The following is a 13,663-nucleotide window of genomic DNA, read 5'->3' as shown; positions in this document are numbered from 1 at the left end:
AATAATTGAATTAAAATTCTCTTCCTCATTTAACAGTTCTGTTTTGAAGGTTTTAAGGCATCTTTTTTTCAACTAGTTGTTTACTGGACAGGCAATATTCCAGGACAGACAAGATTTGCATTTCAAGTGTCAATAAAGTGTAAAAAATAGTCTTAAAATCTGTTCCTTTCAAACATTTCTGCAGTTTGCACATATGTTTTTTTTAAATGCAAAATACAAAAATCATTCTCATTAAACTCTTGAATTTAAGTGGTTTTACTAGTCATTTTTCACAGTCAAATTCTTTCTGTTTGTGTTGTCCTTGTAAATAGTTTAATATTTAGAAAAAATAGAGCCTTTGAAACAATCTTTGGGACTTTTCCTCTCAATCTCATAAAAGAATTTTTTGAAAGGTAACTTGGGTTGTTTGCCTATATACGAAATGCTGTACAACTGCCCTTATTTGTTGTGTTTAGGTGGTTGTTACTGTAATAGTGAAGTGCTATTTGGACAAAAATTGCATGTTGTTTTCCCTGAGAAGACACTGTTATTTGTTCAAGCAAGAGAGTTATGCAGTTACTTTCTGGAAGGCTTTATGTTCGTGACTGCTTTGGCTATTTGAGGGCTTGCCTGTAGCATCAAATTTGAAAATTTACAAGTATTTAAAAATTATTTTCAGGGAGCTTCACCCACAGAAAGCAAACTGTAGAAAACATACCTCATTAGCATTATTCCATAAATTCTTTGCTGAAATATGTCGCTATCAATGTAGCGGTACTGCTGATTAATACATAGATAGTTAGAAGTCCTGTAACAAAAATAGGTTGAGTTGCGCACTGCAAGTCCCCCATGATCTGTCTCTCTTCACTCCTGGGCATTCTGAAATAAATGGATGTCTAAAGTTACGCACAGCCTATATAGTTCTCTTGCTTTCCCAGCACTATATATATATAATGTAAAACAAATAAAAATATACCAGTGTCAGTAAAAAGTGGTGGGGGAACCAAAATATAATTTCTGTAGCAAATAGTATTAGATATTCAAAAGCTTGCTAAAAGTTAAATAATGGAATTCAGTTACTTATTTTTAGCTATCAAAAGCAAAATTCACTGAGTAATCATAGAACAGCTTTAGCATGGCAGTTTACATACAGAATTCTAAGTGGAAACTTTTTCAGTAAGAAGCACCGTGGCAACTGGAAATCTGACCTAAAGAGAACCCTCACTGTTGTTGTAAAGCATAAATGAACATAGAATCATAAATAGGGTTGGAAAGGACCTTAAGATCATCTAGTTCCAGCCCCTCTGCCACGGTCAGGGACACCTCACACTAAACCGTGTTACCCGAGGCTCTGTCCAGCCTGGTTTTGAGCACCACCAGGAACGGAGCATTCACAACTTCCTTGGGCAACCCATTCCAGTGCCTCACCTCCCTTAAAGAACTTCCTTATGTCCAATCTAAACTTCCCCTGTTTAAGTTTTAACCCATTACCCCTTGTCCTGTCACTACAGTCCCTCATGAAGAGTCCCTCCCCAGCATCCTTATAGGCCCCCTTCAGATGCTGGAAGGCTGCTATGAGGTCTCCACACAGCCTTCTCTTCTCCAGGCTGAACAGCCCCAACTTTCTCAGCCTGTCTTCATAAGGGAGGTGCTCCATTCCCCTGATCATCCTTGTGTCCTTCCTCTGGACTTGTTCCAACAGTTCCATGTCCTTTTTATGCTGAGGACACCAGAACTGCACCCAATACTCCAAGTGTGGTCTCAGGAGAGCAGAGTAGAGGGGCAGGGTCACCTCCTTTGACCTGCTGGTCACGCTCCTTTTGATGCAGCCTAGGGTATGGTTGCCTTTCTGGGCTGTGAGCGCACACTGCCAGGTCTTGTTAAGTTTCTCATTGATCAACATCCCAACGTCCTAACCTGCAGGGCTGCTCTGAATCTCTTCTCTGCCCCACCTGTAGCTGTGCCTGGGATTGCTCCGACGCAGGTGTAGGACCTTGCACTTGTTATGGTTAAACTTCATAAGGTTGGCGTCAGCCCACCTCACAAGTGTATCAAGGTTCCTCTGGATGGCATTCCTTCCCTCCAGCATATCAACCGAACCACACAGCTTGGTGTCATAGGCAGACTTGCTGAGGGCGCACTCAATCCCACTGTCCATGTCAGCAATGAAGATGTTGAACAAGACCAGTCCCAACACCAGTCCCTGATGGACACCGCTTGTTACTGGTCTCCAGCTGGACATTGAGCCATTGACTACAACTCTTTGTGTGTGGCCATCCAGCCAGTTCTTTATCCACCGAGTGGTCCACCTATCAAATTGATGTCTCTCCAATTTAGAGACAAGGATGTCATGGGGGACAGTGTCGAACTCACTGTATTTTGCTGGTGTGGATAAGAATAATGGTCTCTTAGTAGATGTACATGCCATTCAGAGAGCTTTATTGCACAGTGACTCACCTCAGTTTGCATTGTTTTTTGGGGGTTGTGTTTTACTTCTTAGGTTTTTTTTTTTTCTCTGAGCTGTTCTCTAAGTGCAGGAGCATACATGTGTTGGGTAGGAAAGATTCTGCCTTCTAAATCCAACTGGGATTCTAAATCAAACTAGGTGACTGTTTTTTTAAATTTTTCAAGGATTAAGGTACTTTGAGCAATCCAAGAAACGCCCACCCTTGAAAGGCGTGTGGTAAAAAATTTGATGGATGTGTCTTTCTTATTTTATTCTCACTTTGAGAAGGGCTCCAAAATGCATTTATTTAAGCAGATAGCTATTTTGAAGGCAGTGTTTCAACATAAATGGTACAGGTCAATTTAGGTGAATTCATGCAGAACATCAAATTCTGTCTGTCTGCAAGTGGACTACCCGTTCTTTTTGGAGAGTAGGACTGGAAGTAGAGTGGATTTTAAAGTTGAAGTGCTTAAACAGGTCACAGATGTGTGTGAAATTTTGCAGCACTGAGGACAGATGACCCTGGCTCACAGGGTACGTGAAGTACTGGAAGTGAACTGAGGCTGAAGAAAATCCAAGTTTTGGCAAAGGTGCTTTCACTCTGGAAAATTTGCAGCTGTGATACTATGTCTGTTAACCTTTTTGTGGAATATTTATATTTTGTAAATGTACAATATCTGATGTGTCTTTTCTTTGGTCTCAGCTTAGCTTCGTCAGTAAAATTTAGATATGTTTTTTCTGGTTACTGGATTTATTTTAATCAGGGTTGAAGCCTTCCTTTAATAACCACGGTCCTTGAAGCATGTTATAGTTCAGAGTTCAATTAATATAGGTTTCCTTTTTGAAATTAATAATCATCATATCATTAAAACTAGTTTTCTATAGAATTCATGTCTCCCCCAAAGGATATACAAAATCCAAATTTGCCAGACTCTTCAGATAATGATTATGCTTTTTCTAATGTTTCTGTATTCTAGAATCCTTGGATGAGCTGACTTGCTTAGTAGTAAAGTTATTTTCCGAAGTAGAGAATAAAAATGTTCCTATACCAGAGTTTCCTGAACATCCTTTCCAAGAAGAACACCTCCGGGTATGTACAGAGATATATCTTCTGTCAGGAGTGTATATCTTAAATGATGGCTTTTCATGTTTCAGTAGTGCACTGTGCACTTCATTACTTTAGTATCAATGTCCCTGTTAAGTTCCATATTTATTTATTAATTTTCCACCTACCTTTCTTTCCATGCTGAGTACAGTGTTATGTAGTTTATAGTAAAGGTTGTATATTTGGTTGCAGCTGTAAGTAACTGAGATAATTCTTTTTTTGTGTTTGCATCATGAATGACTGACGTATTGCCCTAAGTTTTACTTTCCAGATTTTGTTGATATGTTTGTAATAATATATCTGTGCATGTGTGAAGGGAACATAGGTGCTCCTGAGATTAATAAAATAATGAGAGTTCCCTTTTGTTTATGGATCTCCTTGTTTATTTCCCCCTCAGCAACTTTACAAAGTGGTACCCATCAAGGACATTAGAAATCTTTATGTCACATTTCCTATACCAGACCTTCAGAAGTACTATAAATCAAACCCTGGCCATTACCTTGGTCATCTGATTGGGCATGAAGGCCCGGGGAGTCTTTTATCAGAGCTTAAAGCCAAAGGTAAGACCTTTGAAAGTAAAAAATTAAAAATTAGTTTATTACACATTTTTCTGAAGCTACAGTTCACTTAAAATTGACCTCCCTATGTTAGAGCTTCCAACTGTTTGAGTAGTTTGGGTTGTAAGTAGTTTTGCGCTGTATTTTTGTTCTGTGGTGGGTAAGAATAACTAACAGGCACTCTGACTACTGTAGCTATTATTTCTTGCACTCCTCTTTATCTGCCCTTGTCTAGAGGGTTATATGAACTTTGGCATAATGATCTTGGCCCTATTCTGTCACTGACTTAGAGAATAGTCAGGTCCCTTAATGTCTGGAAGAGTGTGTCTTTCCTAGTTTTCTTCATATTGCTGTTTGCAAATAGAAATAAATTAGCCAGTAATCAAATTATCTTGAGTTTCTCATGTCACTCTGAGCAGAAAATCAGACAGGTCTGATGTTTAACTTGCATCATTGCTATAGGAGTTAAGGAAGAGGAGAACGTGTAAAATAGTCAAAATGTAAAAAAGAAAAAGGAAGAAAATGTAGCCTATATTGTTACAGATTTCTTTATGTAATATGTTTTCTACTTTATTTCATAGGATGGGTAAATACTCTTGTTGGAGGACAGAAGGAAGGTGCTAGAGGTTTCATGTTTTTCATCATTAATGTGGACTTAACAGAAGAAGGACTTTGTAAGTGAAGCACTATGTCGGCATTCCTTGTTATTCCTGATCCGATGGGTTTGTGTTTGTATCCAGAGAGACTAAATGTGTTTATAGCTTGAAAGCCAGTTTATTTTAATTAACTTGTTGTTACTCTGTGTTTAGATCTCTTGAGTATGCTAGCACGCTTCATCTAACATAAGAGACCAACTTAGTTGAGGTTCTATTAAAATATTTCATTAAGTATTTTAAAGTAAATGGGTTGTAAAAGCTGTTAATACCTGTGTGTGCTACTTATTCATGCTAATTAGACCTGGGTTAAATTGTATTATACATCAATATCTTAATGTAAGACATGTTTACTACAGTTTTCAGAATTAGCTGGGAACAAGTGCATGTCTGAGGAAAAAGTGTTTAACTTTGCCTAGTGGGATTGCATATGTACTTGAGTGTCTTGATGTGTTGGGGTGTAATTAAAAATATAAGATTGCATGTTTGTGTTCATCAGAATTCTTTCTTAGTGCAGAGCTGAGTGAATTACTAAGCAAGTCTTTTTCTTTCCAGTGCATGTTGAAGATATAATTTTGCACATGTTTCAATACATTCAAAAGCTACGTACAGAAGGACCTCAGGAATGGGTTTTCCAAGAGTGCAAGGTAGAGTGATTGGTACTTGAAATACGTGTTTGTATTTTTAGAGTTTTGGATTATAAGTATTAACAGATTCCTTGGCTGTGGAAATAATCTTTAATAATTGCATGGTAAAGTTTATTAATTTTAGAGGTGCAACATGACACAAATGACAAGTACATTCAGAACATACTGTCTTAATGTTGTTGTGGAATGCTCTTACAGAGCTGTGAGCTGATGTTTTAAAATAGCATAGTGGAGGTAGAGAAAGAAAAATCTTAATCTGTCCACAGGGACTCTACATAACCTTCCTTAGTTTTCACTGAAAGTGGAGAGGGAGAAACATTTGCTGTGGAGGGTAACACTGAACTGGAAATTGAAATGGCTGTTGTTCTACCCCTGTCTTCTTTCACATGTCAAATCATATAGTTGAGACTGTAAAGGCAGTAGGACATCAATCTGCTCTTTATTCTCTCACCTTTTTGAGAGGTGAATTAAAACTTTTCATGGAGTACTTGGCTGTACACTTCAGTCTTTGCAGAACTGTTTGTGTTTCTTTTGAGTCTGTGTGGTTCTGTGTGCACAGAGCAAAACATATAAAGTATCCTGTTACTACACTCCTCAATGACAGTGTGAAAGTGTCATTTTTGCGTATAGACTTGTTAGTTCACTACAAATACTTGGTTAAAGAGTTCTTGATTCATTTTAGCTTTATTTGGTGAAAACTGTTGAGTATGTTCCAAGCATAGGAAATTCTGCAGATGCCTTAACTTTTCTTGCATTTTGACACTGTATACCTGTAAAAGAAGTCTCATTACCCTCTGCTAAAAGTCCCAAAGGAATTTTTTTCACTGCCATTGTAAGCAAATACAGGATTTTAAAGAGGCAGTTCCATCCTCCTGTCTCATCGCGGTGTTTTTCCCTTGCTCCTCTTGTAACAGTCCAGATATTCCTGAGGCTGTGAGGTGAGTCAGCAAGAGCTAGCAAAACAGTCAGAAAATAATCTTTTGAATTTATTTTCAGCTGAATTGTTGAATGAGTTTCACAGCATGGTTTCAGAGAAGGATGGACTGTCCTTTTCATTTGCTTTGTAGTCCTAGATCTCGTTAATTCACTCTTGCCATTGAATTCTAAGAATGATGTGTTCTGTGGCTAAGACAGCATAAAGAAATACAATTCTGTCTCTAAATGTACCTTTTTGTTGGCTGACAAAAGGAACAAAAAAGGAAGAGGGAAAGGCTTCATTAACATAACAACAGTAATTGCACTGGAACACTATGCATTGGTTGTATCAAAGTTGGTGTGTTTTCAAATTATTGGGAAATTTAAATATCTGAGCTTTGAGACAGGACGTACAGGACTTGTATAACACTTCACATTGTTTCTGAGTAGTGTGCAACTTGAATATTAGTGAGAACTTTTGTGTTAGATACCTGTCTGATTACTATAAAATGGCTACAACAAAACTCATTAATTTTTTTTACTTTATAAAAAGCAATTAAGTACCAATAATTATTCTTAAAATCATCCTTAATATACACTTTTCAACCATTTCCTACATTGTTTCCTAGGACCTAAATGCTGTGGCATTCAGGTTTAAAGATAAGGAACGACCACGAGGTTATACATCAAAGCTTGGAGGAATGTTGCATGTAAGTGATTGTTTTTGGTGTTTGTTTACAATACAGTAATCATCTAGTGCTATGTTTGATTATACTTTTAGTGAATACAGGTGTTTGTAAAGGTCCCATATACTCCTGGAGCTTAGGAAGTCAATATTATGCTGCACAAATCTTAGTTTTGGCAGTCAATAAGTGAGATTTCCTTTCAGTCTCTACTATTTTATACTTCTGTGCTTGGTAGAACTGATTTTACAGTGACTGGAGTTGCCATTTGATCTGTTTCAGTGTTTCTTAAGACATATGTGCCATGTCATTCTGTGTCTACCTGATAGCTACATATTCTCTAGGAAAATATTAGAAAACTAAGATTTTATCATCAGTACAAGCACTATGTTTCTAAATGTTTCTATAGTGAACAATGTTGAAATACTGCAGTAAGCATAAACATTCATTTTAAGAGGAAATTAGAAATGTTTGACTCTTACTAATGTGATCATGTACTGGTACGGAAAGAATCATGTAGCTTATACGTAATTTTTATACTTCTTGCAAAATTCAGTTCCCTCATTTTGCACTAAAGGAAGATTTAGGCAGGGCTTTTTGTCTAGTTAAATTCTTACAACTTCTGTGCATTGCAGCCATTCTTCATTGCACAGCTAATGTCTACATCTTCTCAGAGGCATTTTTGCTTTCCTGGCCAGAATTCTTGTTAATGCTCCTACGCCTTTGATTTGTGAAGTCTAAAATAACGATCTTAAACCTTGATATTGTCTTGCTGTTTACTAAAAAACATTAGACAACTGTAATAATTTAAATGGGTATTTAAAGGAGCTCTGATTTGTCTCTTGCTTTTGTTGTGAAATACATAAAATCTCTTTAACAAATGGACTTCTGAAACAGTCTTTCAGTGGTCTGTATTTGTTGGATCATTCGCGATTACAATTGTTGTCTCCAAAAATGAGGCCAGGAAGTTGCCAGCAGTGTTCTAAAGAGCAGGGTATTGATTCAGGAGGTTTTTTTTCACTGCCTTTTGTTTGCTGTGCTTTGCAGTATGAATGGTAATTCCGATTCTGCTGTTAGTTGCTTAAACACTAATGGAAAAAGAACTTTTCTAGTTCTCTTTATTGCCTCAAAATCATACTAAGTCTATACTTAGAATTAATTGAGCTAGAATTATTGTTTGGTGATTTCCCGCGCTTATGAATACTCACTGTTTTTTCATAACTTGGACAAGAACATCTGTGTAAGTTAGCATGAGTAAACGGAATGTCATTGGTTGTTACGTATTTACCAAAAAGCTTTACAAAACCTTTTTACTTGACAAAGCAGAAGTTCATCTTTAAAGCACTTTTGTGCTGGTCTAAGGAGTCGCCACAAAGGTCTTGCTGTCAAATTATATTTCATATTTGTCATGTGTAGGCTTGATGCTTTCCAGGTAATTGTTCCCTGGTCTGCAGTGCTCTTTCTTTTGTTGTGTTTTGTCTCCTTAGTTGTGTAATTTTAAAAAATTTATTTCAATCTGATTGTCATATGTAGATGGTTTTAGTCTGTTTTGGTTTACTTACATTATGCTCTGACCTTGCTGAAAAGTAATCATAGAATAGTTGAGACTGGGCCTCTGGAGGTTATCTTGTCCAATCCTCTTGCTCATGCAATGCAGAAATAAAGTAATCAAAGAAAATTTATGTTCAATTCCACTTGGTGAGCAGACAGTGGCATGTGTCTGTAAAAGAAATAAAGTGTAGATTTCAGGTCTCTAAATCTCTATTGTCCTGATAATTTCAGATTAGAAGAGTGTTAGAAGAGATTATTTAACATCTCCCCTTCAAATTGCTTAGTCTGCTTAGCTGTTTATGCAGAATGTAGTTAAATGAGAATTCATCAGTGTACAATTAATCTTTTAGGATAGACCTTTCAAATTCTGGATCTTTAGCATTCGCATTTGAACTTTTTGTAACACAGGTTTGGTACATTGCCCTTGGTCTCCACACCTTCCCCCAGCCCTTTCTCTTTTCCAAAATTTTCTGTGTGTTATACTGTGTTCTGGAAGTCATTCCACTGTAGTTGTTTGTATAATGTATGTAATTCAGAAAGCCATTTTATAATAATTCTGGTCAAAAGTACAACTGTATGGCAAACTGCAGGTACTCAGTGCTTAGGTCATCTAGTGGTTTTTCTATGCTAAACATTTATAGAATCATAGAATGGTTAGGGTTGGAAAGGACCTTAAGATCATCTAGTTCCAACCCCCCTGCCATGGGCAGGGACACCTCACAATAAACCATATCACCCAAGGCTTTGTCCAACCTGGTCTTGAACACCGCCAGGGATGGAGCCTTCACAGCCTCCCTTGGCAACCTATTCCAGTGCCTCACCACCCTAACAGGAAAGAATTTCCTCGTTATATCCAATCTAAACTTCTCCTGTTTAAGTTTTAACCCATTACCCCTTGTCCTATCACTACAGTCCCTAATGAAGAGTCCCACCCCAGCATCCCTATAGGCCCCCTTCAGATACTGGAAGGCTGCTATGAGGTCTCCACGCAGCCTTCTCTTCTCCAGGCTGAACAGCCCCAACTTTCTCAGCCTATCTTCATACGGGAGGTGCTCCATTCTCTTGATCATCCTCATGGCCCTCCTCTGGACTTGTTCCAACAGTTCCATGTCCTTTTTATGTTGAGGACACCAGAACTGTACACAATACTCCAGGTGAGGTCTCAGGAGAGCAGAATAGAGGGGCAGGATCACCTCCTTCGACCTGCTGGTCACGCTCCTTTTGATGCAGCCCAGGATACGGTTGGCTTTCTGGGCTGCAAGCACACACTGAAGCCGGCTCATGTTCATTTTCCCATCGACCAGCACCCCCAAGTCCTTCTCCACAGGGCAGCTCTGAATCTGTTCTCTGCCCAACCTGTAGCTGTGCCTGGGATTGCTCCGACGCAGGTGTAGGACCTTGCACTTGTTATGGTTAAACTTCATGAGGTTGCCATCAGCCCACCTCACAAGCATGTCAAGGTCCCTCTGGATGGCATCCCTTCCCTCCAGCATATCAACCGAACCACACAGATTGGGGTCATCGGCAAACTTGCTGAGGGCGCACTCAATCCCACTGTCCATGTCAGCGAAGATGTTGAACAAGACCAGTCCCAACACTGATCCCTGAGGGACACCACTCATTACTGGTCTCCAGCTGGGCATTGAGCCATTGACCACAACTCTTTGCGTGTGGCCATCCAGACAGTTCTTCATCCACTGAATGGTCCATCTATCAAATTGATGTCTCTCCAATTTAGAGACAAGGATGTTGGGTGGGACAGTGTCGAACGCTTTGCACAAGTCCAGGTAGATGACATCAGCTGCTCTACCCCTGTCCATCAGTTCCGTAGCGCCATCACAGAAGACTACCAAATTGGTCAGGCAGGGTTTCCCCTTAGTGAAGCCATGCTGGCTGTCACCAAGCACCTTGTTTTTTTTCATGTGCCTTAGCATGCCTTCCAGGAGAATCTGCTCCAAGATTTTTCCAGGCACAGAGGTGAAACTGACTGGTCTAATAAAGTTTTCCTATCAATTGTACTAAGAATTTTTGGAGGAACTAGGAACTGTTTTTTTTCTTCTTCAATTGTGACTTTTTGTAAGAGATTCACAGTTTGATCCTAAAAAAACCCACTGGAATTATGTATATCTAAATTTGTGTTATGCTGTCAGATAACTGAAATATACTTTCAATTACTGTAAACAAAATTTTGAATTCTTAGAGAATGCTAAAAAAAACCCTTAGTGGTTTGTTGGTTTTGTTTTTGTTGTGGGTTTTGGTTTTTTATAATGGTGATGGGTTTTGTTTGTTTTGTTTGCAGTTTGGTTTATTGTTTTGTTTGTTCTGTTTTGGTTATGTTTCATTTTTCCGAAATGCACTTTAATGAGTACTTTGTGTTTTGGTATCTTTGAAAATATCCTCCAGGGGTCAGCATTCGCTATGTTCTTTTTACTTCAGTTATTTCAAAAGTGTTTAAAGGTGGGTGACTTCTTATATTGGGACATAAAATTTTTCAAGAGAATGGTAATATGTTGTATATAAAATTACCTAATGGAGGAGAAATGATTGCGTAGTTTCACTACTTCTTCATCGTGTTTAGTTTTAAGAGAAAGATTTTAAGACATCTGTACACTTCTAACTTTAAATGACAATGCTAATACAGATCTCGTGACCAGAAACATACGCTTTTATTTCCTTTACAAAACAGTATTTCTTTCTTGTTTAGTTTTAAGAGAAAGATTTTAAGACATCTGTACACTTCTAACTTTAAATGACAATGCTAATACAGATCTCGTGACCAGAAACATACGCTTGTATTTCCTTTACAAAACAGTATTTCTTGCATGCTTAGTTTTTGTTTAATTCATCTACATGCTTCTGGGCGTGTTTATATTTATTTTTTTTTTTTAGTATTACCCTATAGAAGAAGTATTGGCTGCTGAATATTTGCTCGAAGAATTTAGACCTGATTTAATAGAGATGGTACTGGATAAATTGAGACCAGAAAATGTTCGGTAAGTTAAACTGCAATAACTGGTATTTTAAACCAAACATTATAAGAAAGCAGATGAACTAATGGAAACACAAGTCCTTAGGTGTTTCTTACAACTCCAAAGTAAATGTTGCTGAAAAAGAGCTTGTTCTATGTGTTAATGTCTCTGCTCCCCATTGAAAATAAGCACTCTAATAAGAGTGCATGCAGCTCTTCCTGTTCAGACAGAAATGTCCTTTCAGTCCTTTCTATGCACCATGTCTTCCTCAGACTAGTAGGCAGATTGGAGGTAAGAAGGGAAGATTATGTCAGGCTTAGCAAGGATATACAATTGAGAGTCCTGAATCATGGAAATGGGGCAAACAGAAGAAACAAAGAGAAGAGGTTTGAGTCAAAGAGCCTGTGGTAGGACAGCAGCAGAACTGATGGGACCAAACCTGAAGGAGCTAAGCAGCAAAACTTCTGCAGGCTTAAATGCAGTAAAGCATACAAAGGGCAAAGAAATGGAAGTTTACCTTCCTAGCTATGAAAATAATGTCTCTTGGGATATTTTAAAATATGAAATTAGTTCCTGTAACACAGAGTATTGTGTGAGAGACATTTTAGTAATTGTTTATTTAGAAAAAGAGGTGAATATTGGAAGAGAGAAGTCAGGTCATGTACTCAACTAAATATGTAAAATATTGAATAAGTGTTTCTTAATTGTTCTGTGCACTGAACCGGGCAGAGGTTGAGTAGAACAGTATGTAAATTGGTGTATGTATGTATTTGCATATATCATGTGGCACAGTCAATTACTAGAATGTTGCATGGGTAACAGTTATACTAGTACTTTCTGGCCTGATTTTTTTTTTTTTTTTTTCCTGCCACTTGGTTCTTTTGATGTATCTTTTTTGTATATTATAATATTAAATTAGTGGCATAGAGAGATTATTAAAATGGATGAAAACACAGAAACAAGCTCTTGCTTGTGATTCTGTATCAGTCTTGCTGTATCTGAAGACAGCGTGCTGTAAGCCAGGTATATGGTACAGAAAAATAATGATTTGGTGGTGTGTGTCTGTTTCTGACTGTGTTCCAAACTGAAGTATTCAGTCAGTGTCAGCTGTAGAAAGACAGTGAGGCATACATTCGTGTATTTCTGGAGTTTATATTTCAGCCTTCTGAAATTACTGTGAATTACTTAAAAGTTTGGGCACGAATCTTCACTGTGTTTGCATGGCAAGATCTGTTTGTATATTCATTTAATTTAAGATGCGTGTAACTTCATTTTCAAAAGATGGTATATTTCCAATACTGGATAAAGTGGATAAAAGTGGAACTGTATTTATAAATGTCATGGGGTTCTGGTGTTTCTATGGGTATACAAGTAATGATAAAGTAAGTGAACCTGCCTATGTCAGTCACAGTAGTTGCCATAGTAATTAATGCCCTTTAAAGAAGAGCGTATATCCTTGTGTGTGGGTGTGCATCTCATGTGTAATGTGTGTGGGATACTGCAGCTGAAGCTTGAATATTTCCAGACCATATTTTGAACAAACACTACTTTAAAAAAATTTCCAGATTCTCTTTCCTTTTGTGTTAAATACGTCTATTTTGAATGCATTTTCATGTTGATCTACTCCCCAACTTCCTGGAAATTTGGTACAAGAGCTTACCTTTAACACAAAGACTGGTTTTAATAACTAAAGAGAGAATATATAATTACTTCTTCTCTGAAGAAAGCTTAACCAAATTCCACATAAATTTGAGCTTGTAACTGGTTTTAGAATTGCTCACAAGAAATATGTAAACCATTTTTTTAATCCTGATTTTAATACTGATTTAGTAAACAAGCTACAGGTGCTTAATCAGATGTGATGTTTATTACAGCTTCACATAAAATGTGGCTGTTAACTTTGCAAGAAAACTGTCAATATTGACTTAGGGTAGAATACCTTTCATAATTAAATTTGGTCTTTGTTATTAGCCAGAGAACTTCCAAAGCATCTGCTTGCTTTTCAAAAATTTCTAGAGGAAATTAATATATGCCAATACATTCATAACACTCTTTAAGGTTATCAGAAGCTGCTGGATGTCACAGACCACTCATCAGGTTTCTGTTACTCCTGTTTCTGGCTTTGCCAGCCTTTTCACCCTCCCTTCCAGCTGACAGT

General features: G+C 37.7%; 1 protein-coding gene across 7 annotated transcripts in view; it reads left to right on the top strand.

Moving 5' to 3' along the window:
• The window catches only part of IDE (insulin degrading enzyme), a 71,012-nt gene that overhangs the window by 18,596 nt on the left and 38,753 nt on the right, over window positions 1–13,663 (top strand). For all 7 annotated transcript variants that reach the window (XM_062619407.1, XM_062619408.1, XM_062619406.1 and 4 more), the window contains exons 6-11: window positions 3,403–3,515; window positions 3,928–4,090; window positions 4,669–4,761; window positions 5,296–5,387; window positions 6,932–7,012; window positions 11,426–11,529. In XM_062619407.1, coding sequence (XP_062475391.1) covers window positions 3,403–3,515; window positions 3,928–4,090; window positions 4,669–4,761; window positions 5,296–5,387; window positions 6,932–7,012; window positions 11,426–11,529 — 646 coding nt within the window. The remainder of the gene's footprint in view (window positions 1–3,402; window positions 3,516–3,927; window positions 4,091–4,668; window positions 4,762–5,295; window positions 5,388–6,931; window positions 7,013–11,425; window positions 11,530–13,663) is intronic.

This window comes from Pezoporus occidentalis, unplaced genomic scaffold (genome assembly GCF_034315485.1).
Source record: "Pezoporus occidentalis ecotype Australia unplaced genomic scaffold, CSIRO_AGI_Poc_V1 ctg210, whole genome shotgun sequence".
NCBI lineage: Eukaryota > Metazoa > Chordata > Aves > Psittaciformes > Psittacidae > Pezoporus > Pezoporus occidentalis.
This window is presented reverse-complemented; position numbering and strand designations above follow the sequence as displayed.